Source organism: Emydura macquarii, unplaced genomic scaffold (genome assembly GCF_026122565.2).
Source record: "Emydura macquarii macquarii isolate MOO-44397 ecotype Brisbane River unplaced genomic scaffold, CSIRO-AGI_Emac_v2 contig_3305, whole genome shotgun sequence".
NCBI lineage: Eukaryota > Metazoa > Chordata > Testudines > Chelidae > Emydura > Emydura macquarii.
The window spans coordinates 1,576,217-1,604,197 of NW_027133442.1; the positions used below are offsets into that span (position 1 = coordinate 1,576,217).

The 27,981-nt window shown below is 39.3% G+C and overlaps 1 protein-coding gene across 3 annotated transcripts in view; it reads left to right on the plus strand.

The window, feature by feature from the left end:
- XRN2 (5'-3' exoribonuclease 2) overlaps nucleotides 1–27,981 on the plus strand; it is an 88,918-nt gene that overhangs the window by 16,310 nt on the left and 44,627 nt on the right. For all 3 annotated transcript variants that reach the window (XM_067532945.1, XM_067532946.1, XM_067532944.1), the window contains exons 6-17: nucleotides 55–144; nucleotides 1,423–1,495; nucleotides 1,613–1,663; nucleotides 2,040–2,197; nucleotides 2,623–2,697; nucleotides 2,794–2,927; nucleotides 3,055–3,112; nucleotides 3,215–3,322; nucleotides 7,974–8,018; nucleotides 9,550–9,687; nucleotides 15,572–15,690; nucleotides 18,357–18,492. In XM_067532945.1, the coding sequence (XP_067389046.1) occupies nucleotides 55–144; nucleotides 1,423–1,495; nucleotides 1,613–1,663; nucleotides 2,040–2,197; nucleotides 2,623–2,697; nucleotides 2,794–2,927; nucleotides 3,055–3,112; nucleotides 3,215–3,322; nucleotides 7,974–8,018; nucleotides 9,550–9,687; nucleotides 15,572–15,690; nucleotides 18,357–18,492 (1,185 nt within the window). The remainder of the gene's footprint in view (nucleotides 1–54; nucleotides 145–1,422; nucleotides 1,496–1,612; nucleotides 1,664–2,039; nucleotides 2,198–2,622; nucleotides 2,698–2,793; nucleotides 2,928–3,054; nucleotides 3,113–3,214; nucleotides 3,323–7,973; nucleotides 8,019–9,549; nucleotides 9,688–15,571; nucleotides 15,691–18,356; nucleotides 18,493–27,981) is intronic.

Here is a 27,981-nt window from a genome sequence, read left to right on the forward strand (position 1 = left end):
CCACTACTAACACCTAAATGATGGGTTAATTTATTTTCTTCTATTACTTTTTAGGGAACCGAGTTTATGGACAATCTCGCGAAATGCCTTCGCTATTACATTGCTGATCGTTTAAACAATGACCCAGGATGGAAGAATTTGACAGTAAGTTTCACGCTTTCCTACTTCAAGAAAATTAGGGTGGTTGTATTAGTCTGAACTATAGTATGATTGAACAGTGTAAATTTTAACAGTAGATTAGCCTTGTCTTCTGGCACTGTGGTATTATTGGAGATGGGGTAACTTTCACATCAAGCCTTTTCACCTAAGAGATAGAGATACATTTCATCCTAATAACACCGTCCAGTAGGAGCCATTTGTTTTGATTTTATATAAAAAGGGGGTTTTAAGGAGTGCAATAATAGGATTTGATATTGGAAGCCAAAGTACAGCTGTCTTTGGAGATGGTATGAATTAGGACTCTAAAAATTCTTTTTCTCCAAAGAAAAACATAAGGATACAGAATGTGTGGTGGCTTTTTTTTTTTTTTCCTTTTTCTGAATTGGATTTTTAAGTTGTGTTCTGCCTCATGTAGGTTGCAGGCCTGAGTTCTTTATCTCATTTATTGCAAGTGATTTGGAGGACGGCACAATACCAGGCAACAGAAATGATTCCCTATCGTTTTTATTATCTTGTCTTTCTGCCTTTCCTGTATTTCCCAGTCCAGTCTTCCTGCTGACTGATGTTGCATTTACCTTGTGTTGAGAGGGCAGAATATTCAGCTTCTTCAGAGACTTCTGACTATTTCATTTTTTGTAGCTGGGCTGTTAAGATGTGTTCTAATTGTGGGGCAGTTGACCTTCCTCAGTTCCCTCTATAAGCATCTGAGTTTGTGAACTCTGCTGTTGGTCTGTCTAGGCACTTATTGCCCCCCATCACTGTGGTATCTGAGTGTCTGGGATTCAAGAGTTCTAAAGGAGTGTGTGTGTGTGTGGGGGGGGGGGGGGGAGGAGACGGAGGGTCTCCTACATGTTTTCACTGCTGGTTGTCTAGTGCAAGATTTAACTGACTTTTAAACTTGCTTAGAAAACTTGAGAAAATAGTTAACAATCAGTCCTAGTAACTTTAGTCTGTATTCTATGATCAAGTAAATGTATTACTAATTTGAATAGAATTGGTAGAAAATCTGTTTTATGAATTACTTTATTTAGAGTGTAAATAACAAGTGACTCTTAAATTGGATGGAATGAGTGTGTAATTCATAAAGTAAAGGCAATTTAGATGAAATTACTAAATAGGATTTCAAGTGTTCAGAATTCAGGTGATCAAGAACACAATCATTCTTAGATGTTTACTCACGGTTTGTTTGGGTTTTTTGTTTTTTGTTTTTTTTAACTGTGCTGTTGACATTAAAATGTTTACATAGCTCTAAATGTGTTACAGGTTATTTTATCTGATGCTAGTGCTCCTGGTGAAGGGGAACACAAAATCATGGATTACATTAGAAGACAGAGAGGTAATTTAACTAAAATGTATACACTTCTATTGTATATTAGTAAGGTATGTTCAGAAGAATCAATGAAATTGCATATAACAGCTTGATTTGAATACACTTGATTTTTCTTTTGTTTAGCTCAACCAAACCATGACCCAAACACTCATCATTGTTTATGCGGGGCTGATGGTAAGTCCTTCTCCTTCGCTAGCAATATGCTTGTTGATTTTAAGCTTTCTAATACTGGCAATTTCCAGATGGTGAGTAAGCCAAATGCTTAAATGATGCATGTATTTGAAGTATCCAATTTATTTGTTGTATTTTTGGAAGCTTCATTTTACTTTTGGGGCAAGACCCGGTATTATCCCTAGCTGAAGAACTAATTTAATTTATACCTGTAGTATCAAACTACACTGATTTTTGTAGGAGAGTATTTCAAAGTATACTGAATGCACCCACATGCCTTGCTCACAGTTTAAAATTGAATACACTTGGTCTTTAACTCTATAAACAAGCCTTAATGTTTAGTTTTTTCTTTACTTTTCTTTCTTGCTCTGATTGATAGCTGATTTGATCATGCTTGGACTAGCTACACATGAACCAAACTTCACTATAATCAGAGAAGAATTTAAACCAAATAAACCCAAGCCTTGTGGTCTTTGTAATCAGCTCGGACATGAGGTTAAGGATTGTCAAGGTTTGCCAAGAGAGAAACAAGGAGAGGTAAGAGTTTTAACAGTTCGTAGTATTTTTTTGGTTGTAAGCTCAAATGTAATAAGTCTAATGTCCACAGATGTATGTTTTTCTGAAGTACAATAGCAGTAATATCAATGGAATGACCTGATTTTTTTTTTTTAAAGTAAAAAACGAGAATAAAGTTAGCACTGTACTGATACTTTATTGTGGTGCAAATTTGAAATCTCTACTTACTCTTTCATTAATAGCTAATCGGGCAAAACTACCATTCAAGTCAATAAGCCTTTTGTCAAAGTAAGAACAGAAGGAAAAAAATAGGATAAAGACTTCAGGAATTGGACTTGTATCTCTACTTAAATCCCTTTGGGTTATACCTCTAATATTAAGCCAAAAAGTTTTTCAGCTAGACCATCCGTGAGAGTAATATTTTTCTCTGTTCTTTTGTATTTCAGCACGATCAGTTTGCAGATTGTCCTCCTGGCTCTGAACAAGAGTTTATCTTTATCCGATTATGTGTGCTGCGTGAGGTATGCAAAAATTGTTTTGTAAAGCTGCTTTATGTAAAGTCTATTTGTAGTAGCATCTGACAAGCTTCCTAACATCTTTGGTTTTTTTTGTTGCAGTATTTGGAAAAAGAACTAACAATGGCCAGTTTGCCTTTTACTTTTGATGTTGAGAGAAGCATAGATGACTGGGTCTTCATGTGTTTCTTCGTGGGAAATGACTTTCTTCCTCATTTGCCATCTTTGGAGATCAGGTATAGAAAGCAATTGTCTATACAAGAATAGGCTTGTTTAATTAGTTTATCTGGATATATCTAGCATGGCAGTAAACAAGAGTGGTGTATAGACTAGAATTCAACTTTTTTTATTCTTTGTTACCAGGGAGGGAGCAATTGATCGTTTGGTTGGCATATATAAAAACGTGGTGCACAAAACTGGGGTACGTTTCAACTTTTTGTGTAACTATTTAAAAAATCCAGATTTTTGGGAGGATCTCCCCCCTCCTCAACACGCCATACGTATTAACTTCCTTATTTTGCAGGGGTACCTCACAGAGAGTGGTTATGTCAACCTACAGCGAGTACAGATGATCATGTTGGCTGTTGGGGAAGTTGAAGATAGTATTTTTAAAAAGAGGAAAGATGATGAGGTAAAGCACTTGTGATCTTGGAGTTCAACTTAAATGGTTTTATATCCGAGTTTCCCAAACTTTTTTGCTGTGCCCTCCTTTGGAGATTGATGTCCCATGGGTGCCTACAATATCTGTGGAGATGGGAGAGGGGTGACCAATACTTCTGGTGAGACAGAGGGAGAATACCCAAGTTGATTGGGGAACAGGGTACCCGAGCAGTTGGCCTGGTATTAACTGAGGGTGGGGGAGTGCCCTGTACCCAATACTCATGAGGGAGAGAAGCAGGGGGCCTGGTACCTGGTGTGGGGTAAAGGAGTACTCACTGTGTAGTGGTTAAGGAAGCCTTCTGCTCCCTGCAGTAATCAGCCAGTTTCAGTTGCTGGGATCTGGCTCCTTGCTCTTGTCCTCCTGTGTACATGCAAGAGGTGTACTGAAGGGCTGGCCTCTGTCCCTTCAGTGCAGTTCCGTCCACTTGCCCAGTGGAGGCTCTGGGCCCTGGGGCCACGCAGAAGGGCTGGGACCAGCAAAGGCTCTGTTGCGTTGGGAGGAGGGGGTCAATACCTTCCTGGGTGCAGTCTGTGGCACCTGGTTCAGAGACCCCACCAACCTCCTCAGCAGAGGAATGAAACTGGCAGCCAAGACCATCCTCCCAGAACTCCATCTGTGTATCCTCAGCTGGACATAGCCTTCTTTTGGCCCTGCTGCACGGCCCTGTCAGGTCTGTGTGGCCCCCCAATAGCCTCATGGCACCCCCGCAGTTTAGTAACCTCTGGTTTTATGCAGTGGTCAGTAGAATTTAGAAACCATTTTCCTTGAAATGTTACTGTCAAGCTATCCAGAGAGGCTCACGAGCATGAGTGTCAGCCTTAAGGCAGACGGTCAAGCAACAGGACACAAACATAAACCGGTTGTATGTTGTATAATTAGATTTCACTAAGTACCAAGTATGAATTCCTAAAGCCCTAATTCCGATCTGTCTTACGACTCAAGTAAGTTTTACCTTTGTGATAGATGGTCCCTGACACCAAGTATCACAACAATATTCAGGTTACTTCCAGTCCCAAAGGATTGGTCACTTACCCTGGTCATTTGTACCTCAGATCTCTAACCAAAGACAACACTTATAGCAAATCCTATAATAACAGTAACTAAACATTTATTAATTAATAAAAAAATGAAATTGACCAAGTTAAAGTAGGTAAACATACAAAAATGAGTCTTAGGTTCCAAAAGGTAATAGCTGTTATAATATGCAAACTCTCTATTTATCCTTTAGGGCTAACCCAAACCAAGCAGCTTGGGGATCCCTTGCTTATGCTTAGAAATTTTGCCCTCTCCATGTTCGAAGCAGCAGAGTGATGACAATTTCTTTTTGACAGGGATTATTATGCCCTGCCCACCACGTTCAACTTGTGATGGGATAAGGACTTGTGCATATACCCTCTTCATGGGTGTGGGGGAAGCAATCAACGAAGTATTTTGCCTAGTGATGTGCCACAACAGCTGATCTGGTGTCTGTAGGCTTTTTGTTGGGGAGATGATGCCTCTTGTGATAAACTAGCAATTCATGCTTGGTAATGTCTCTCTCCTGACTGTGGGGTTTTACAGTTTTAGGGTATGTCTACACTGCTGGGGCTGCAGGGATCGATGTAGCGGGATCGATTGAGCAGGCTGCGGAGACCCGCTCAGTCGATCCCGGAAGTGCTCTCCGGTCGACGCCATTAATCCATCCCCCCTGAAAGGAGTAAGGCTGCGTCGACCGGAGGGCGTCTCCCGTCAACACAGTGCAGTGGAGACACCGTGGTACGGCAACGTAAGTACGTTGACAGGAGATACACAAGCTACATTATGTAGCTTGTGTATATCCCATTGACCGCCGGCAGTGTAGATCAGGCCTTAGTAAACACTTTTATAGTTGCAGAGCAAACACTTAGAAGGTAATATTTAACATGGGACACGGATGATATAAGTAGGATTAATAGATACAGCATTCTACGAGCATTTCATGAAGTCTAAGCATTCAACTAGGGCTGTCAATCACAATTAACTCAAGTAATTGATTTTTGTTTTGAGTTAACTCGATTAAAAATTAATCTCGATTAATCTCAGGTATAATCACTATTAAAACAATGATAAAATACTACTTTAAATTTATTTTGGTTATTTTTCTCCATTTTCAAATATAATTTATTTCAATTACAACACAGAATAACAAGTGTCTAGTGCTCACTTTATTATTTTTATTACAAATAATTGCACTGTAAAAAAACAAAAGAAATAGTATTTTTCAGTTCACCTCATACAAGTACTGTAGTCCAATCTCTTTATTGTGGAAGTGCAATTTACAAATGTAGATATTTTGTTGGTTACATAACTGTTTTATCTTTGAATGCAATGTAAATCTTTAGATCCTACAAGTCCATTCAGTCCTACTTTTGTTTAGCCAATCACTAAGACAAAGAAGTTTGTTTACATTTGCAGGAGATAATGCTGCTGTCGTCTTATTTATAATGTCACCTCAAAGTGAGAACAGGTGTTTTTCATGGCACTGTTGTAGCTGGTATTGCAAAGTATTTACGTGCCAGATGTGCTAAACATTGGTATGCTGCTTCATTTTTGATGATTTTATTATTACATAATTCTACATTTATAAGTTCAATTTTCATGATATAGATTGTACTACAGTACTTGTATTTCAATTCACTTCATACTATATTTTTCTTTTTTACAGTGCAAATATTTGTAATAAAAATAAATATAAAGTGAGCACTGTACATTCTGTTTTGTATTGTAATTGAAATCAATATTTTTGGAAATATAGAAAACATCCAAAAATATTTAAATACATGGTATTCCATTATTAATCACATTGTTGAACAATCGCTTGACCGGCCCTTCACTGAACACTGTCTTATAACTCAATCAGTTTGAACAATACTAATGCACAGGCAAGCCATGCTGGTTTCCAGCTGTTCATCTGTCTGTGTTCAGTGAGGCCCAGGAGCACTTGGCATGAGCTGGCACCTGCTCTGCCAGTGTCATAGTTACCACTTTGAAGAGGTTCATTGTATTGTACAGTGACAGAGAGAACATTTGATAATGAAGTAGGGCTAGTGTAGTGAAAAGCACCTTTGAAAACTGACAAACCTGGTTAGTTCTCACTCTCCGGCCACATGGGAAAGTTCTGAGCTCCAACAGAGGCACTGGAATGGTCTAATAAAAGACAAGGTTTCACTCATGAACTGAAAATAGCCACAAATTTAGTTCTTTTCAACCATAATGGTTTTGAAAATTCTTCCTTTTAAAAAAAACAAAAAACTTTCTTCTTGTCAATGGCCAGTAGGTGAGTGGATTTTTCAGGCCCTACATAATTAATTAGTTATTTTAGTGCAGGGAATGAGTTTGGCAAGGTACATAACATAAATGTAAAGACAGTCCTTGACTCAGAGCACTTACTTCTGTGTAAAAGCTGGCTAAAAGTGACAGTGTTCACTTTTCTGCTTTGTGTCAAACCTGTTCGGGGTAGCCAAGGGTTCTTCTGAATCTAATATACCAATGACTATTTTTGTATTCTACAAGCATTGATTATTAATGCTTTCAGAATACAAAAATAATTGCACTTGTTTAGTCCCTTTGGCTGTATGACTTGTCTAAAATCCTGTTTGAAGCTAGTTTACTTTTATGGATTTTTAGTTCATCTACTTGCTTGAAGAAAATTTTTGACAAATTCCCTGCTAAATGTAGTGGTGGCAGCTTTGTGCATTGTATTAAACTTTTAGTTAAATTCTAGAGAAATGTCTTATGTTCATGTTGTAAAAAGTAAATGTTGTAGTGCTGCTTTTTTTCATAAGAGATCCTTCACTGTTTCCAACAAATTCAGTTTCTGAAAACGGTGTTAACAATAACTCACTACTCAGTAGCATTTTCTTAGCATATGTTATGTTGCTAGAAAGTACAGAGCAAAAATCCTAAAATAAGTTATTCAAAAAAAGTAGAGTAATAAAACCCTTCGTAATCCAGGGAACAGAACTGAGCTGAGCATCCAGTCAGAGAAACGCTGTTCCAATGTTGGCAGGAAGCACTATACGTCATAACCACATTTTGTAATTCTTTCAGGGGAAGATGGAAAAGTCAATTTGTAGGTTAGGATTTCAGTGTCGTATGCCAAACTACTGTAGTGAAATTGACACTTGTAGAAGAACTGATTTTGGAGCAAGAATACAAAAACGCAGGAATTTATTGAGGCACTAGCAACTGTGACAAAGAACCATGTATCTGTGCTGAGTTACCTGTAGCATGTGGACATCTGTAGTATTTACACCCAGGTGGACAGACTGTCAAAACTTTATTTCAGCATCTTCATACATGTGCTTAGAGACCTTGTCCCAATGGACTTTCCTGGGTATTGTGATCCATATTGAAAGCCCTTCAGTTTTGTGGTGCGTTTACCATAGGATGCTGGTTAGTTTAGGAAAGCCATAGACCAGTAATCATAGATGGGGATTGGGAAGAGTTAGTTTTTGCAAGCCTCAGAGGTCAGTAGCCATGGCACATACTTAAGTAGCAAGTTTAATCTTTCTTTGTGTGTTGATTAACAGAGGGACTTAGGAAATATTTTTCTAAAAAGACTTGTAAAACTTGATTTCAATTGTCTTTACTCTTGTTTTAGGAGAATTTCAGAAGACGACAAAAGGAAAAAAGGAAAAGAATGAAGGTAAATTTAAGGGCTCATTTTGTCAAGTAATTCTTATATTGTGACAGATTTATTCTCTCTTCAGTAAAATAGTTAAACAAAGATGCAATTTGTTATTACAGAGCTTTTGCCATACTCTGAACTGTCTTAGAGTTTTTATTAAACTTTTTTTTTTAAATTGCAACATTGAATGGAGAAATCACATAGTTAAATAGAAACATATTTAACACTGGGTAGAAAAGGTTAAGTTGGTCACGGTTAACAATAAATTGGGGCCGTTCTTGGAATACAGGTACATCTGCATTATGTGACTACAATATCAAATACTTTTCAGTACCAGTTGTTCAGAAGGATTGTGCCATTGGGTTATAATAAGTGTGTCAGCAATCAGCAGAGAGGACAGATGATGTGCCCCTTAATTGAGTGCCTGATTGAGTTTATTAAACTGACTTACAGAAGATTAAACAGTTAATGCTAAATCAAGCTTGAACCTCTAAACAGGCAAGTCAAAACTCTAAATCAAGGTTTCCTCTCCATGTGTAATTTGGCCACACTATGACTAAAATATGTGTAGACTTATTCACAGTAATAGAAAATACTACATGTACACAAAGGTAAAGTGCTGGTTGTTGTGACAGCCTTAACATGCATGTTCTGACTAGTGCACGTTAAATCCTTAAAATTGCATTTAATTTAGGTTTTTCATACTAAATATCCTTTCTAATGTTTTAGAATAGATTCTGGCTTGTTCATTTGATGAATCTAGGTTTTGTATATTCAAATAAACATGTTACTGGATAGCTCATTCAGATAGATGTATCTTCTTTACTATGTGATCTTATGATCCAAGGAAGGGTCCATCAGGGCCTGGAGACACTGGGCTTCAAAACAGTGGCTCTATCCTGTGTATCTAATATATCAATGCACCAGCCTATTCCCAGAGCTTGATGTCTCTTTGCATTTCCTTGAGGCACAAAGACTCTAGATATGCGGTGGAGCAGTGTCATAGCATCATCGCCACTTCAAAGTTTATTTGCAAACTTTATAGAGCCCCTATTCATTGAGTGCTATGTGCATATCAGGTCTAAGCTTTAAAATAAGAATTGGCTGAATATCGCTATGAGGGCAAGAAAATAACTTCTTATTTTCCTTGATATGTAAATCAATTTTTTCACACATTCTAATAGCTAGGTGGAGTTTCTTTAATTTCAAAAAAAAAAAAAAAAAAAATCATTTTCTTCTGATGCTTGTATAACTTCAGTACAAAATAACTTTTTGACAAAGCATTTAATTAATACCTTGTGGGGGGGGGGGGAAGGGAGGCCTGAAATTGTAAGTGTTTTCTTATCCAAAGATATATAAGATCGTGTTTAAACATACTTGTTCTAAGCTGAACTGAAATAAATAATTGTGATCAAACTGTGCTAATTTTATATTCTAGCAACAGATAATCCAAGAACTCTAAAGGGACATCAACTATATGTGCTAGTTTTTATTCTTATAATGTCAAATATTAGACTTGTATCACGTATATATTTGCTTGCTTTTGTAGAGGGATCAGCCTTCTTTTATTCCTGGTGGACAGTTCTCCCCTCAAGCTTTGGGGAGAGGAAATAGATCTAGTCCTCAGGCAATCAGTAACCCCCGGCAGACTGCCTATGAAATGAGAATGCAAGATAGGCAGAACTCGGTGAGTGGATGTTTAGATTTTAGTTATAAATTTTAAGAAGGGGAAAAGTAATGAATATATGTGTTACAATTTACTTCTAAGTACTTAATCACTCCACTTTCATATAAAAAATAATTTTTCTTTCATGAAGAACAACTTAACTTGTCAAGTTTTTTTATCAGTTTTATAAGGCTACATAAATCAAATTTTGTTTGTTCTTTTAATATTTCAAATATTGTTTGATTAAATCTAAGGCAAAGAATGCCTTTCCAATCAAAAATAAACACTTTTAAGCAAACTTGAATCCCTACGCAAAACTATGGAGTTGAAGATGACGTGAGCGTGGGATTTAAAAAGTTGCAATCCATAGAAATGCAGGGAAAATAAAATCAAACTAAGCAACTGAATTGGGGTTAATATATTTTTTTTAATTATTCATTTTGCTAAACTTTTCATTTTTACTACTGTCATGGTATGTAAGCTGCGGAATACCAGCTCACCAGGGACTTAGTCTTTAATTAGCAATATAGTATTGATAGATGATCTCCACCACAGTTTTTTTCAGTTATCTGTCTGTTAGCCCCATATTCTTTCCCTCTGTGCGCGCCAGGTTTTCTGGGGAGATAGGAAGGGGGCAGTCTGAGTCTTCTCCTTATCCCCCTCACCCCAGTGTGAGCTGGGGTTCCCTGCCCCAAAGGATGTCTGAGTCTCACTCCTTGCCCCCTATGTACATGCCAGGTTCTGGGGGGGAGGAGGAGGAGGTTGGGGGGGGGGAGCTTGCCTTACAAGTGGAGGTCTGAGCCCTATTTCCTACCTCTCCTGTGAGCTAGGTGCCCTGCCTCCCTAAGGGGTCCAAGCACATCTCCCATGTGAGCTGGGAGCTGAAGAAGTTCAGCCCCTCTGGGTAGGGAGCTTAGAACCAGCATTCTCAGACCACGCACCAAGAACACACTGCTGTCACTGGGGTGAGGAGCTGAGTATGGGCGTGCGTGACACATCAGAAACACTCCAGATGAAGGAGGGATGGGAACACCCACGGACATGAAAGGAGCTGTTCATACATCTCAGAGCTATGGTTTCAGGTTGTCGTCCTCTCCACTGGGCGTTCTTTCATCTGAGAACAGTTCATTGAGATGATGGGCTCACTTCACACCTCTGTGAACCCGCTGCACTTCTCATATCTGTGTAGTTCCCCTCCATTCTCCCCCTGACTATAGCCTAGTGCTCTGCAATGGCTAAGGTCGAGACAGACTTTGGTTTAAAGCTTAACTATTCTAAGTGGTATAAAATCTGTATAGTTACTTGAATTGCCGTGACATTTTGTGTGCCCCGTGGAAGTGGTGGGGAAAGTTTGTGATTCAAATTTGGGTCTATATGAACAAGGGGTTCATGAGATTTAGCCTTGTGGTCACTGTAATCCATTAGGCTTGCGAATAGGCATGTGAGCCTTATCTTTTGCCTAACTGGAGAAGCAAATTCTTTTTCAAATAATGTTTAAACTTGATTTCTCCCCCCAAGGGCTGGTGGGTGCCCTGCACTTTATGGGGGTAATTCTCAAGCATTTGAGGCCCTGGTGTGTAATAATCTGACCTCTGGTTTGATCTGTCTTAAAGCTGACCTATTCTGGCTATGTATTTTGAGCACAGAGAGAGATCAAACCACGGCTCAGATCATTGCTCCAGGATCTCCAGTGCTCGAGAGTTAACCCTCTCCCTCCCCCAATAAAATACATGCCACTTATTTTGCCCTTTGGGAGAAATCAAATTACAATGCTATTAGAAAAAGTATGCTTCTTCTCCAGTTACGTATTCCAGCAAGCATTTGAAGGTTGATGTGCTGCATAGATTACACTGAGCATGTGCAGTGAGGGCTCAAGAATGGTGCAAGGCACCTGATATAAAACAGGACACCTGTGGCTCCAGGGCAATGTTCTGGCCACTGAATCTGAGCACTACGTTCAAATCCAGTCCACATTAGAAATTTAAACATGCTTTTTTTATCTACAACTGTCACAATGGCCACTCCCTCCTATCAGCAAGTTTCTTCTGTTAATGATTTAAAAAAACCCTAGGGAGTTAAGGCTTCCCAGGGATAGGTCATGCCCTTCCAGAGCATCAAGTTCAGCAGAACTCAAGCTTCATAAAAGAGAGTTAATGCCCACATAACCTTAACTCTGCCTTCTTTGAGCATCTCACTGAACACCCATAATAACTAAGGCCCTACCTGAATTGCAGGATGATTGTCAGAATTGCAGCTGAATTGCAGACAAGCCACGGAAAATTGCAAAAAGTAGTAATGGACCTTTTTATTTGCAGTAGTAATGAAGTCTATTATTACTTTCCCATGATTTTCTGCTATCGGCCACTTGGGGCTGAGAGCAGGGGCTCCTGCTGTCAAAATTGCAGTGGAAGCCTAATATTGTGGAATCAGCAATTTCTGCAGTACTGCAAGTTAAGTAGGGCCTTACCCATGACGTACTCACTCTGCCTTTTCATTGTAAAGGAGAGGTGCTACCTGCACCTGCCCAGGCTCCAACACTTTGCTTACTCTCTTGACAGAATAGCACATTTGTGACATTTTAACAACCTCTTCATGCTTACTCATAGGATATCATCTAAACTTCTACTTTTGCTGGAAACATTCCTTCCCAGTACATTGCTTGAGACGACCAACACAATTTTGCAATAGCTCTTACAGATGCACATGCTCCCCTTTCCTTTACTTGCACAAGAGGTGGACGCAAACCCTGATCTCCTCCTTTTCACAGTCACATCTCTGTGACACTCCTCAAACAAATCTCTTCTCTGCTCACAAACACACGTCTATCAATCTTCCCCACCTACTGCCTCCAACATTCAATACAACTACAATTCATACTGAATGCAGCTGCTGTGAACGTGAATCATTCCCAGTGGCTAGTGCTGGCTACAGAGGGTGTATAGAGTGGGTAGAGAGGGTGTACAGAGAGTTAAGGTTACATGGATGTGTAACTTAACTCGGTGTTTCCTGGGGTTTTTTTAAGTTTTGTTTTTTTTTTTGCTGCACTTGATGCCCTGGAAGAGTACAAGTGATCACAAGGAAACCTTAACTCTGCAGTTATGAAGTGTGTTTGCCATTAAATTATACTAACTGAAACTTTTAGGTCCATGTTTTTCTGGGCAGGCAGAGAGGTTGTGTGTTTGGTTTATTTTTTACCAACACCTCCATGACTAAATCTTTTTAAAATCAGAAAACTGATACTCCACTGTGTCCAAAACATTTAAATAATGTTGGGGCTTTGTGAAATAGTAAGTGCTTGACGGAGCTCTCCTACTTTACATTGTAATTACAAGGGGAACTCTTAATAACCAAGACCTAATAAAAGAAAGATGTGTACCCTAAACTGTTGCACTGACTGAAGCTCTGCTTCTGTGGAAGTCCTAAGCTCTGTAGGAGATGAGTTCTTCCACAGCTTTACTTCTGTAGAACATTAAAGCTCCTGGGTAGTCACCTTTTCCCCCTCTTCTGTCAAGCTGTATAGCCAGACAGCTCTCTGTTGTATTTGCGGAGGGCTCCCCTATCTAAAACCCCAGTCTGATGAAGATACCAGTTATCTCCCAAGACCAATGTAAAACTGGGGTTCCATTGTAGTAGTTTTTCTGACTTTAAATGAAAATATTTTTCATGGACACAAACTTAATGTATTCCAATGTATAGTCTGTTCTGTACAGGTTCTTATACCATGCTCATTATTGTATTTGTATGAAACTGGCTGATTCCAGAGCTAGCTTCCATGTTAGCTTTAGTTTTCTGTTTTCTGTAGTGATTGCCAAACAATAATTACACTATGCTGGTCCACGTAGTCTCTATGCTAGCCCAGGAATGGGTACAACCTCCAGCTTCCACTACAGTGCAGGCAGGAATAAAGAAAACTCTTACAATCCCACCCCTGTGAAATGCCTGTCACAGCTGAATGTGCTCAGTTCTTTTCCTGTCTCCAACAGATGGAGATAGCATTCAGGCTGGCTGAAAAATAGATAGTTACTGTCTCTTGGAACGATTCTGCAAACTGTCTTTTTGTAGGATTATTTCGTGTGGAGTGGGATACTCTCCAGTGGAGAGTATTTTTTAATTTATTTTCCCTTGTGCTCTAAGTGAATATGCCTCTGAAGTTGTAGGAAAAGTTGCAGTTTAAATATGAAATGGTGGACCCTTCAACTTACTTTCAATCTTTTAGTGCAGTAGAGTATATAACAATATTTTTCCAATTTATTGTTAGTGTTGCTTGTCAGTGTTACATATTGAATGACCTTTTCTTTACACGGACATAAGCTGTTTAGCTCTGCTTTATTCAGTGACCCTTAGAACAGGGGTTCTCAGTCTTTTTCTTTCTGAGGCCCTGCCCCAACATGTTGTTAAAAGCTCCAGGGCCCAGCGGGAGGGGGTGAGGTGAGCCCTCTGGCAGAGGCATAGTTTGACTTCTGTTTTGAGTTGAGAACCACTGCCTTAGAAGATGTCCACACTTACTATGCAGCTAAGTCAGGCAGCTCTAGGTTATGTACAGGTATTTTCCTTTTGAGCACCGGTGGTGAGAAATAGCTACTGTGCATGTGCCAATTGTTCTTCCCTGCCTAACGTCTTATAACCTAGTCAAGTTCTAACCCGGTTTTGCAATGGCTAGTTTCACAATGGCCAGTTTTTAACATTCTTTATTCTGTTTCAACTGTAGTTGAAACTGTAGATTCAAAAATCACAATTTTCTATAATGTGGGGGAATATCTTCCCCGCTCTATATAATATACATAAAAACAGACTAGCTGCTATTTATACATTCTAAAAATTCCATCTGTTTAGTTAAAAAATTTCCCGTGCCTGCCTACAGGCAAACTTTTCTAAAGTTGAGTGACTGAAAACTTAGAGGTGGTTGTCCATGGAAACATTTAATCAGACTTAATCATCACTAGTATGAAACGTATAATAAAAACGAGAGTCCTGTAGCACCTTAAAGACTAACAAATTTCTGCAGGCATAAGCTTTTGTGGGCTGCAGCCCACTTCGTATACGGACTAACACTGGAACTTTTCACAATGTATAATAAGGGTTCCCTTTTTGATCATTTATATCCATCCAGACAGTAAATATACATTTCACTAAAGAGTTCTCCATTGCAAATAAGCGTTCTTTGTTCTGTAAGCCTGGGTAAAATTTTTTTTGCAATTTTAATTTACTACTCACTGAAATTTTGTATTTTAAAGCAAAAAATGGGGAAAATGAGGCTTTCATCTAAATTTTAACGTCCAAGGTCTTGTCAATTTGTCACAACTTTCAGTGTTTTAAATTTTACTTACCTTTAAATATTTTGTAACTGTGCTCTGCAGAAATGAGAGATTTCCTAAAACTTTGATCCATGTTAAGATACTTGTATTTGAAAAGAGGCTCGCTTGTAATTTGCAGGAATATTCTAAATTTGTCTGCTAGTTCTGAATTCTAAGTCCTCTTTATGCAGTAGCCTGCACATGTGACCTATTTTGCTGCCATCATAAGCAGAAGTCATAAAATAAATTGTAATAAAGAAACAATTGTATACAAGGCTTATGTTAGACAGGACTATACCAAATGTTTTGTGCTTTGTCACATAGAATTTATACTTTTTCTTTTTTATCATGATCTTTCTCAGATACCATGGATTTTTTTTTTTTTTTTTTAACATTTCAGTGTTTGATTCCTGTTTAAGCCCTGTTTTATGCTAGTGGACTCCCTAATATTTTAGGACTGCATAACATGTGGTTTGATTTTTTTTTTTTAAAGTAGAAATAACAAATGCATTTTCTTAATTCTTCATCACAAAACCATTCATTTTTAACTAGAATATGAAGTGCATAATAAAACCCTTTTTTCCTGTGTTTATGAATGATTATATCCCTAGACTCCTTCAACATCTCCTAATACCAGTTTCACTTCTGATGGCACCCCATCCCCAGCAGGAGGAATTAAGCGAAAAGCAGAAGACAGTGACAGTGAACCTGAGCCAGAGGATAATATCAGGTGAAACCATTTTTTGTAGCACTTTGTTAGCAAATTGCTGAAGTAGATGCAGCCTAATTAATGCCATTTAGCTTACAGCAGTAGTGCCTTCAGATGCTTTCCTATGATCTTTTTATCCACGAGTAATTAATGTGGAGGGTCAGAATAGTCAGTAAATTCCAGTGAGATGTGTAAGCTATAGCTGTTAAATCTAAGTATCTAGATTAGTATGCATACAGGTTTTTGTCCTCCAAGCTACTACTCCCTTCGGGACCAAGCGCTAAATTGGCTAGACATTCAGTGTTTAGCTTTTGATTATGTGAGCTGAATGCCACTGTTTTGCAATTGAATTTTTGAGCTATTTAACCCATAAAGTTCAGTTATATTAGTGTGCATAGCTTCATTTATATTGATCACACAAATGTCTTTTTTTTAATTGATTAATACGGTGTATGTGTGTTAGCTATGGGCGAGATGCCCTTTGATTCATTAAATGAAGGTGTAGGAATAGGGAGAGTTGACTAAACTTGCTTTCGCTCATAATCCAAATAGGGTTTGAACCAAGGTCTCAAAAGGTGAAAAGCTCAGTAAGTCCACTTGTCACCTCATTCCGTATTTAGAATAAAATAGCTTCATGAGAAATGTACCAATTGGGGTTTTTTTTTTTTTTTTTGGTTCTTTGGGGGGGGAACCTAGGTACAGGGAGGAAGAAGATATTTTAAGTGTAATTCATTAAGATCTTAGTGGGATGCAAAGTTTTGGTGACACATTAATCACTGCATTCCATATTTGATCAGTGTCGTTTGATCTATTTATGCCAAACTGTTCTTTCATTTTCTTTCCTATACATTCACAGAGGTATAAATAAGCAAGCAGGAAACCTTGATTTAAATAATTTAATAATTTTGCATTTAGGAAAATTAATAAGTATAAAGACAGATTTGTTCCCATTTGCTACAAATAAACATGTTTTTAATGGTTTAACCATTAATCAAATATAGCTGTTGCCCTAAATTGGTTGCTACTTTTTGCTAACTGGGATACACTGTCTATACTTATTTAAGCAATTACATAGATCACACATGCATTTATTCAGATTCTTAATTTTTACATTTTTATTATGGATCATTCAAAATTTTCTAACATTCCTTATCTACTAGACGGTCATTTTACTTGTGATTTTGTGCAAGCCACATTTGGATGGAAACTGGAATTCAATTAAATACAAAAAACCCAATATTTTAAAATTGCTTCATGTATCCAGCACATTTAAGATCGTTTTTATTTGACTAAAACAAAATAGATTTGTCAAAACATGTTTTTTGCATTTAAAACTGATTTAATAAATAAAGTATTAACCATAGATAGTTAACAGTGTGTGGGCCAGACTTTCAAAGGTATTTGGATGTCTAAAGATGCAGATATGTGCCTACTAGGCTTTTCAGAAGTTCCTAAGCAGGTTATATGCTTAACTCATTGAAATCAGTGCAACTTAGGTGCTTTCGAAAAATCCTTTAGGAGCCTATCTACCTATTTAAATGCCTAAATACCTTTGAAAATCTGCCCTCATGTCCTTCAGGTTTTTAGAATTAGTAGATCTTCTCCTCTCACCTGGTTTTTATTGATGGCTTGGAAGAGGAAAATAAGTTTGCCTGCTTTGCCAATTCGTTTCTCAACTTTGAACTAGTCCAAATGAAAAAACAAACTGCTAGCTAAACTAAAACCCCAAGTAATTAAGGCAAAGGTTTTACTGCACAGCAAACTGGAAATAGGTACATTTGGAAAAATAGCAGCACTTGCTGTATTGTATTGTAAAGATAGAAAATAGTACAGATTGTTAATGCAATATGTGAGCTTGAGTTGATCTCAGAAGTTAGATGGTTTTCCCTCTGAATTGAAAAAGCAGCACCCTTTAACTCCTTAAAACTTGAAGCGAGCTCATTGATGCAGCATATCTTTAAGTGCTTTTAATAGATTGTCATAGCTTCAAATTTTAAACGGGTTTTATTTTTGAAATACATTTTTCTTTTTAATCCTACTATTTATTTTCTGAAAACTATCCTTATCCACTCTGATACTTACTTTTGTATTCTTTTTAAGACTCTCATATGCACAAAATATACCCAGCATGCAGCTGCTTTTAAAAAAAAAAAAAAAAAAAAAAAAAGCTGATTAGGGCTTTTGGGGGAGGAGGAGATGGAACATCAGACTTATCAGAAAACTTCCTAACAGAGCTGATCTGAAACCCTCGAGCAGGGTTCATAGACAGCACCCTTGTAGAAATCACAATACAATCCAAGCAGCAGCGAATAAGGACTAAACTGTTCCTCTGGGTGTTGCTCCTGAACCTTTACGTTTGGCTTCCCCAGTTATAACTTTCATCTCAGTCCTTGGCCAGTGGGTTTAGTCCTCTGGCTATTGGTTGTGAGTCAGTTCCCTGCCCACCCTCTCCCCGCCCAGGCTTAAAATAGTACAAGACAGTGTCAAAAATCAAATGGTAACTTGGGATGTAAGTGACTTTAAATTGTTGTCTCTTGAGATGAGATACTCTTCATCCCATTGCTTTCGTGTTAATCACCTTTTGCCTTCGCTTTAATTGCAAGATCTGTGAATTCTGTATTTATTGCAAAATCTGTAAATATTCATGCAATATGAAAATAGACTAAAATCTAATTGTGCTTATGTAGGTTATGGGAATCTGGTTGGAAACAGCGCTACTATAAGAACAAATTTGATGTTGAGGTGTCTGATGAGAAATTCCGTCGTAAAGTTGTACAGTCTTACGTTGAAGGGCTTTGCTGGGTTCTCAGGTACTATTATCAGGTACGTACCTTTTTATTCTAGGAAATATCACTCTTGTTCCATGTGTGCAGCCCATCTGTTTTTCAGTAGATGTTGACTGTATATCTGTCATGGATCCATAGGATTGATGCTACGCCCCCAGCTTTGGAACAGTACTTTGGAGGAACCCCTTGTATGTGCTAGACTCCCAAGGGGTCTTGCTCTTCCTTCAGGATAGGCCTTACTGCTTGCCAAGACTGAACCTCTGGGCTTCAGACCTCCTTATCACACTGAGCTCTGTTCAGTGAGTCCAGCTGAGAGAAGTTCCTGGTAGAAACTTGTATACTCTCCAGGGATTAATGCAGCTCACCTAGTATTTACAGTGACACTCGAACAGCTTTTCAAAACAATCAGGTTTATTAGTCAACTGGACACAGCATCAGAAGTCCTGAGGTTAGCACAGAGAAATGATGGAACTTAGTCAGTTCCCAGATGCAAGCGCCCCACAGCTTCCTTCAGAAGCCAACTCTTGTCTCTCTCTCACCTTCCAGTCCTTTGTTCTCAAGCTGGAGTCTTTGCTCACCTTCTCTGCTGAGGTGGGGAAATCTATTTCCCTCTAAGTATTTTGGTATGTGTCAATGTACTGATGATTGATTAATTGGATTTTCCTCTTTCTTCTCCGGTTCTCTGTTGATATGGGGTCTGCCTCAGCCAGTCCTTTTTAATGACTCATTCAGGCTCAGACAACAAAGCAACACACACCTTATGTCTATTTAGGGTGAATTTAATCCTTTCCCCACTGGCTAGCCATGCAAAATGCAGAGGGAATTGAGGCACACATAGGATTCATAAAAATATTACAAAAAATTCCCAGTTAATCACAACATCAATAAGTCATATGAGTATTTTCTTGTCACTAAATAAGGTAGTTGGGAAGCAGAGGATTATTTGAGGGTGTAAAGCCATTTGAATAAATACTCATTTTGTCTGGCATTGTAAATATTTGAAACAAACGGGCAACTAATAGGGGAGTTTTGTGAGGGAGTTCTCCAGGTGAAGGAGGCGCAACTACGTGACACTAGGGGTGAGTTTGTTGCCTGCAGTGTGTGTTTGTGGTGAGCTTGCTGTTTGACTGAAGTATATTGTGTGGTCTGTTTGGGGGACCGTGTGCTGATCCTAGAGGCCTGTTCGGCAAGGCTGAGCACTTCTTAATGAGGCTTTGATCTCAAGGCCTTTAGCATGCATCAATCTTTAAACATGGGGCAGGGCTACTGAGGGAGAACCAGGGTTTAAAAAGCCCACTCCTAGGTGCCTCTGGTCACTTAACAGGTGAGATGTAGAGATAAAGCTTCTTGACACCATAAATGACTGCTGCTTGGAGCAGCTGGCCCTAGAACCTGCAAGAGGAGAGGCAATTGTTGATTTAGTCCTAAGTGGAGCAAAGGATCTGGTCCAAGAGGTGAATATAGCTGAACTGCTTGGTAATAGTGACCATAACATAATAAAAGTTAACATCCCTTGGGGGCGTGACGGACACCAAAGCAGTCCACCTTGGTAACATTTAATTTCAGAAAGGGGAACTACACAAAAATGAGGATGTTAGTTAAACAAAAATTAAAAGGTACAGTGCCAAAAGTGAAATCCCTGCAAGCTGCATGGAAACCTTTTAAAGACACTATAATAGAGGCTCAATTTAAATGTATACCCCAAATCAAAAAACATAGTAAGAGAACCATAAAAGTGGCACCGTGGCTAAGCAAAGAAGTAAAAGAAGCAGTTGAAGGCAAAAAGTGGAAGTTAAATCCTTTTGAGAAAAATAGAAAGGAGCATAAGCTCTGGCAAATGAAGTGTAAAAATATAATTAGGAAGGCCAAAAAACAAATGTGAAGGACAGCTAGCCAAAGACAGAGAAAGTAACAGCAAAAAATATTTTAAGTACATCAGAAGCTAGAAGCCTGCTGAGCAACCAGTGGGGCATTGGACAATAGAGATGTTAAAACAGCACTCGAAGATAAGGCCATTGTGGAAAACTAAATCAATTCTTTGCATCGGTCTTCATGACTGAGGATGGGAGGGAGATTCCCAAACCTAAGGCATTCTTTTTAGGTTACAAATCTGAGGAACTGTCCCAGATTGAGGTGTCACAGGAGAAAGTTCTGGAAGAAATTGATAAATTAAACAGTAATAAGTCTTAAGGACCCAATGGTATCCACCTAAGTTCTGAAGGAACTCAAATGTGAAATTGCAGAACTACTAACTGTGGTTTGTAACTTATCACTTAAATCAGCATCTGTACCAGATGACTGGAGGATAGCTAATGTGATGCCAATTTTTAAAAAAAGGCTTCAGAGGCAATCTCAGCAATTACAGGCTGGTAAATCTAACTTCAGTACCAGGCAAATTGGTTGAAACTGTAATAAAGAACAGAATTATCAGACGCCTAGATGAACACGGTTTATTGGGGAAGGGTCAACATGGTTTTTGTAAAGGGAAATCGTGCTTCACCCATCTACTAGAATTATTTGAGGGGGTCAACAAGCATGTGGACAAGGATGAGTCAGTGGATATAGTATACCTGAGAGAGCCTTTGACAAGGTCCCTCATGAAAGGCTCCTAAGCAAACTAAGCGGTCATGGGATAAGAGGGAAGGTCTTCTCTTGGATCAGTAACTGGTTAATAGATAGGAAACAAAGGATAGGAATGAATGGTCCACTTTCAGAATGGAGAGAGGTAAATGGTGGTGTCCCTGTGGGGTTTGTACTGGTACCAGCACTGTTCAACATATTCATAAATCTTCTGGGAAAAGGGATAAACAACATTTGCAGGTGACACAAGACTGTTCAAGATAGTTAAGTCCAAAGCAGACTGTGAAGAGTTGCAAAGAGATCTCACAAAACTGGGTGACTGGGCAACAAAATGGCAGCTGAAATTCAATGTTGATAAGTGCAAAATAATGCACATTGGAAAACCTAATCCCAACTATACATATAAAATAAAGGGGTGTAAGTTAGCTCAAGAAAGATCTTGTGGATAGCTCTCTGAAAACATCCACTCAATGTGCAGCAGCAGTCAAAAAAGCTAACAGAACATTGGGAATCATTAAGCAAGGGATACAGAATATAGAAAATATTGTATTGCCTCTTTATAAATCCATGGTATGCCCACATCTTGAATACTGCATGCAGATCTGGTTGCCCCATTTCCAATATCTTTTTTTGAAAAGGCACAGAAAAGGGCAACTAAAATTATTAGGGCTGTTGGAAAGCTTCTATATGAAGGAGATATTAATAAGGCTGGGACTTTTCAGCTTGGAAAAGAGACAACTAAAGGAGGCTCTGATAGAGGTCTATAAAATCATAACTGGTATGTAGAAAACAAATACAGAAGTGTTTACTCCTTCTCCGAACACAAGAACTAGGGGTTACCAAATGAAATTAATAGGCGGCAGGTTTAAAATGAACAAAAGGCAGGATTTCTTCGTATAACGCCTAGTCAACCTGTGGAACTCCTTGCCAGAGGATGTTGTGAAGGCCAAGACTATAACAGGGCTCAGAAAAGAACTAGAGAAGTTAATGGATAGGTCCATCAATGGCTATTATCCAGGATAGGCAGGGATTGCTGTTTGCCAGAGGCTGTGAATGGCCAATGGGATGGATCACTTGAGGATTACCTTTTTTTATTTATTCCCTCCAAAGCACCTGGCACTGGCCACTCTTGGGAGACCTAATACTGGGCTAGATGGACCATTGATCTGCCCCAGTATGGCTGTTCTTATGAAGGGTATTTTCCTATTCACAGTATATAGGAATATTGGTGGTGGTGATTTTATTAAAGCCTGACCTGTAGTTTTTCTTTGAATTGAAAAATATAGCAAGGCAAAGGCTGGTAAAACTAACTGTAAATGACCAAATGAGTGAGCAAAGGACAAAGAATGAAAAATGCTCATAAGAATTTGAAAGGTACAGAATTATGTCAGTCTTTTCTGGATTGTAGTGATGTTACATGAAGTGCATTATAATTGAAGTAATCTATATCTGATTTAAATCTTTTGATAATTGAGATGTGAGATTGGCAAGAGATTAGTTAGATATATTGGGGATTGTAGCAGTGATGGTTAATAACTAGTTTCGTGCTCTGAGAACAAAACAAGCTGAAGTTTGTGTGACCTGGGAATAGATTATTTACTATCAAATAGCAAGAATAGTATGCAGTAGTGTTTAGGGTGTGTTCCCTGTTTAATTTTGGGATTTTTTTTTAGATTGCTATTTCAATATGAAAACACGATATTTGTGAGGTGGGTTATATTAACTAAATACACAAGTTGTTACCAGTTTTTCTTGCTATTTAGATCATTCTGCTAAGTCACTGATTTTAATTTGTTTTAAAATGCAACACTCCATTTAGAGGTGGAGGATAGGGTGAAGAGTATATTTTAGGTTTCACTGAATCTTGAAAATGCCTGGCATTTGGTGTAGCATTTTCACTTTCATGTATGTAGCTAGGCAGGGAGCTTGCTTGCCCATTCTTTAAATTTTGACCTTGTATGACCACGAAGTATGAAGGGTAGAAAACATGTTTGCATAAAGATGCCATTTCTTGTGCAAACACAAATTGCTCATTTTAATAACCAAAGGACTGCCACAGTCTGTCTTTATTTTTTAAATCTGAAGTGGACTGTGAGTAGGACAATTGTTACTTGTATCTGGTTTATTTTAAAGCATAGCTTCTAGAAACTTAGGTTGCTTAGATAAATGTCTGTCAGGATAGTCTCTTAGACAGAGTCTCTTTTAAGACATGAAAAGAATCTCTTTACAGATGGCCAGATGACACTTGAAGAAGAAATAATGCTCAGAATGACAGTTTAAATGTCATGAAATTCACTGGTTTACCAATAAACTGCATAAGAGGAAGAATAAAGGCAGAAGACTAGAAAAAAAGGTGTTGGAAAACCATCAGACAGCAGCACGAGAACTTCCTATGTCCATTCACCTCAACTGTAAAGGAAGTCAAAAGAAGTACCCACTGCTTCCACTGTAAGTTGCAACTTCATGAAGGCAGAGCCATTCTGAATGGTGAACAAAGCAACCAACCCAGCAGACGAAGACTCCTTCACTTTAATGTACTCTTGTACTACTTCCTTGTTAAAATTGCATCAAATTGAAGATCGTCTCACTACACCTTTGGAAGACCACTGAAGCTGAAGTTAGTTGCGTTAAACCCATTAGGACCGTGGTGTGCAACCTAATGCCTCTTATGCGTGTTATGTCTGAAGAAGCAGAACATTGACGAGTGAATGGAGCAGTAGGAAAAAACAAGCACAGGTTCTAGGAAGACTGAACAGTTCTGAAATTCAGCAGCCAGCCAAGCAGTTGGAATGGCTTTCTCTGCAGCTAACTCTGCAAAGCTTACCACCTCCTACAGGAATTTGTGAGCCCATTTCCATTCTGTAAGATTTGTCACTTTCGTAGGACTTCACTCTGCGGATTTAAAGCCACTGGGGTTGTCGGCAGCTGACAAAATTTGTTTCCAGGAACTTATAAAGATTAGATATTAAAAAGGGAGCAAAGACTTTTTTGCTTACATCTGCAAGCTTTTCAATGGCCAACTTCACTGAATTAATCTCTTCCCTATCCAACTTGCTAAGACATGTTCAAAAATGAGATTCTTTATGCTGAAATGATCAAAAAATTTCAAGATTTATTGGTTCCAGATTGTTCAAAGTGACTATTAGTTCAAGTTGACTGCAGCCTCACTTTGAGTTATACTTAAAGAAACACAGGCATCTATACAGGCAACGTAGATTGATGTACAATGCTCTCATCAAAGTTTTAAGTGGGAACTAAGTCTTAGTTTCCAAAAATACCTGTAGCTGTTTCACAACAGCCCATAGTTCTGTTACCCACACTCTCTAAGGCAGGGGTTCTTATAACAAAGGTTTTTTTGGTGATTTCAGAGTGCGGGCACCAACTGTGGCCACTCTGACACTTTTTTTCCTAAAATACTTCATTAACTTTAGGAAAAACAAATAAATATGCACATATACATGTCCCAATCATCATTTGTTTATTTTTATTATTGAGTCTGCAAAAAATGTACAGTTGTCTATTCTTTATTGGACCTAAACAGAATAGAAACACAAATAAGGTGCTTTGCATGTTCTTATCTTTTTTTTTTGTTTGTTTGTTTTAGCAAGCAGACCTGCTTCTGTGAGAAGTGAGAGAGAGAGAGAGAGAGAGAGAGAGATTTCTATATCTATGTTTGTTAATATCACTTTTCACACCAGCAGACTTGCTAGCTAGTTGGGAGGCAGTGAAAAGTGAATATCACTTCTCATAGCAGACTTACTCAGCCCTGGCAAGTGCGGGGACAAATTTAAGCCCTGGATGGAGAGGGTAGGTATGGAGACAGAGGGGCCCAGGCGTGATGGATGGGTTGCTGGGGGAGGCAGCACAGGCCAGGGGTGATGGATGGAAGGCCTGAGTCTGAGGGTGGAGGTCAAAGCCTAGAGGATGCAGTGGGGGCTGGGAATGATGTGGGAGGTGGGTTAGCCCAGGGCCAGTACCTGCTGCTGTGCTGTCAGAACCCAAAGCCCTGTGGTCAGAGCCTGCAGCCAGGGAACGGAGCATGCCACTCACCACCCCAGGGTTGAAACAGGAAGCCCAAGGCCTGCTGCCCTCCAGGAAGATGGGGAGCTCACATTGACTGCCTGCTTCTCTGATATTTGTGGCTCTAAAGGGGGCAGGTTGCTCCCCTCCCTCCCATCACCACCCAGGAGCCTATGACTACAAGAAAAACCCTGGTGGCCACCTGTGGCCCCCTTCTGTGGGCTCAAGGTTTAACTCAGTTAGTTTAGGCACTCCCACCCTTTCCTAGGCCCAGGGTGTAATCTGCTGGTTTGTGGGGCGTTTTACCAGTGAAAGAGCCTTGCTTGGTAATATCCTTAACACCTATTTATTAACAGTTACCAACACACAGTACACTTTCCAAGCATACAATGCTCACCATTCCCAATAAGGCAGATGAACTTTTCCTAGTGGCCAGTCAGGGTCCAGTCATCTGGGGCTCCAGCTTCTGCACAGTACAATTGGCTGGGTGTTGAGGTCTGACAGCTCTGATCTTGGGCTGTGTCCTGGCATTAGGTTCCAAGGAACTTCCTTTTTGGACCCCAATTTATATAGTTAAAACTTGGGTCCTATTTAGTTGTACCTTAATCAATCATTTAAACAAAAGTACTACAAAACAGGATTTTTCACCAATCCTAACCTGTTTATGAAACACTTCTTTAACCAATCCTACCGCACCACCTTAGTTGATTTAAATCTTGCAAAAATTGTTTCTGTCTGTTGCATAACTATCAGAGAGAGACCATATAAGTAAACAATAGAGAAGTAGGGAACCATAAAGGCAAAACAATAAAGTATAGATGCCTTGTCAGACAAAATGCTATCAAACAAAGTTTTCTTTAAACATCTTAAGATCTGTTTCTTTACTTGATGATGGTGGGTACTATTAGGACGAGCGTTGCCTTGACAGCCCAATATTACATTATTTTGATGGAATGTGAGAATGTGACTCTGCTTCTTAGTGCATGGCTGCTGCTGTCCTACTATGGCTGCTGCTGCTTACCGCAGAAAAAGGCCTCTCACTTTATAGTTACAGAAGGCAGCTGCATTGTGTGCAAGTCCTTCTGAAAGAGCTGAATTTGTGAATAGCGGCTTTCTATTTCTGAACAAATCAAAAATCTCACCTGCCTGATAGATTCAAGATTATATTCTGTAATGTTTGACCAACTCCTGTAAAACTGGATGTTGGAAATGTTGCTCAGTATCAGTCTTTTGATGCATACTTTTTCTCCTGCAGCCCTCAGAGGTCACATGGTAACAGATCCGAAAGTGGGGGCGTTCCTGGGCCTTTCAGGGCAATACATGTTACTTCCTTCCAGCCTTCGTGGCCAGTATTAGGGCATGCTGCTTTGTGGACACTCAAGTTTGAATTTAAATTAAAGAAAACTTAAGCCTTTTTACTTTTGGATGAGAGCATCCACACTGAGGTTTAATATGTCTCAAATTCACACCTGAAGTTAATTTGGTTTAACATTCCTCAGTCACCTGTGTAGACATGCCCTTAAATGCATAGCAGCTGTCACTAGCACTGCTTAGTACCAATGAGCAAGGACAATGTGCACTTACAGCAGGGAATCTAGTTTCTGCAAGGCTTAAAAGCTGTACCATATGCATTAACTGAGACTCTGTCTTTGTGGACCTAACAGTTGGAAAAATACCACCTTTTAACTTCAGCTTGGTTAGCTGGCTGCTAGGTCACAACTGGATTTTAATGATTTCAGTGCCAATGAGATTGGTGTGGGAGCTGTTGCTCCAAACTGGCTTTCAATACTCTGTTGACAAAACCGGAACTTTTACTGACATTCGAAGCGTGCGTGCATCACACCCCACAGTGTGTCAGCGAACTCATGAATTATATTGACCCTTGGGTTTTTTTATCTTCTTTTTGGTGTTGTGAAGGTGTTGGCAATAGCTCATCATCCGATTGAGTGGACTTTTGTGGTCTGTCTTGATCACATGACCACAATCCATGGTACCATGCAGTTACCATCAGTTGGATGCAGTTAGTAGATCACTTATGCATGTGTATACTTGGCTCTTTGCATCAGAGCTGCACATACTCACCAGGAGTACTTGTTTCAGTGCACAGTGTGGTGCACCATGGGTAGGTATCTCAGTGTGCAATTTGTAACCATCCAGTGAACTGTCTTTTTTGGCAAGTTTTGGCAATGCATGGTGGAGTGGAAACAAGTCGCACATGGGTGACCGGGATTGTGAGGTCCATTTCCCATTTTGTAGCTTTCTCCACTCCATAATATCATCTCTATACCGTAATTTTTGCTCCGGTCTTGAAAATCCCATGAACCCCCATGAGACTTGTCACAGTCTGGCTTCTGACAGAAGCATGGAGCCTGAATAGGAGCCACAGTCCTCAGTATTTGCAAAGCCTTAAGAGTCGTGGTGGAGCATAGCTTCCTGGAAGGCAGATTGCTGTGGGACATAGCAAGAACCAATTCAAGGTGGTTGGTGGCATTCACAGAGCAGCTGCAAATGGTGGAGTGCTGCGTCTGGGCCTGAGAAATGAGCACTGACTGGTGGGGTAGCATTATAAGGCGGGCTTGGCATGACGAGCAGTGGCTGCAGAACTTTTGGATGCACAAGGCCACATTCCTGGATCTGCATGCTGAACTTGCCCCTGCAGCTGCGGGATGCCAGAATGAGAGCTGCATTGACAGTGGAGAAATGGAAACTTGCAACAGTGGATTGCAACTGGTCAGTGGGAAATCATTTTGGAGTTGGAAAATCCATGGGGGTGGCTGTTGTGCAGGGCCATTCATCTGCTGTGCAGGACTGACTCAGCAAAGTACAGAACATAACGGATTTGCAACAGTGGAGTTCCCAAGCTGCTGTGGAGCAATAGACAGCACACACATCCCTATTTTGGCACCAGATCTTGCCACAGAGTACT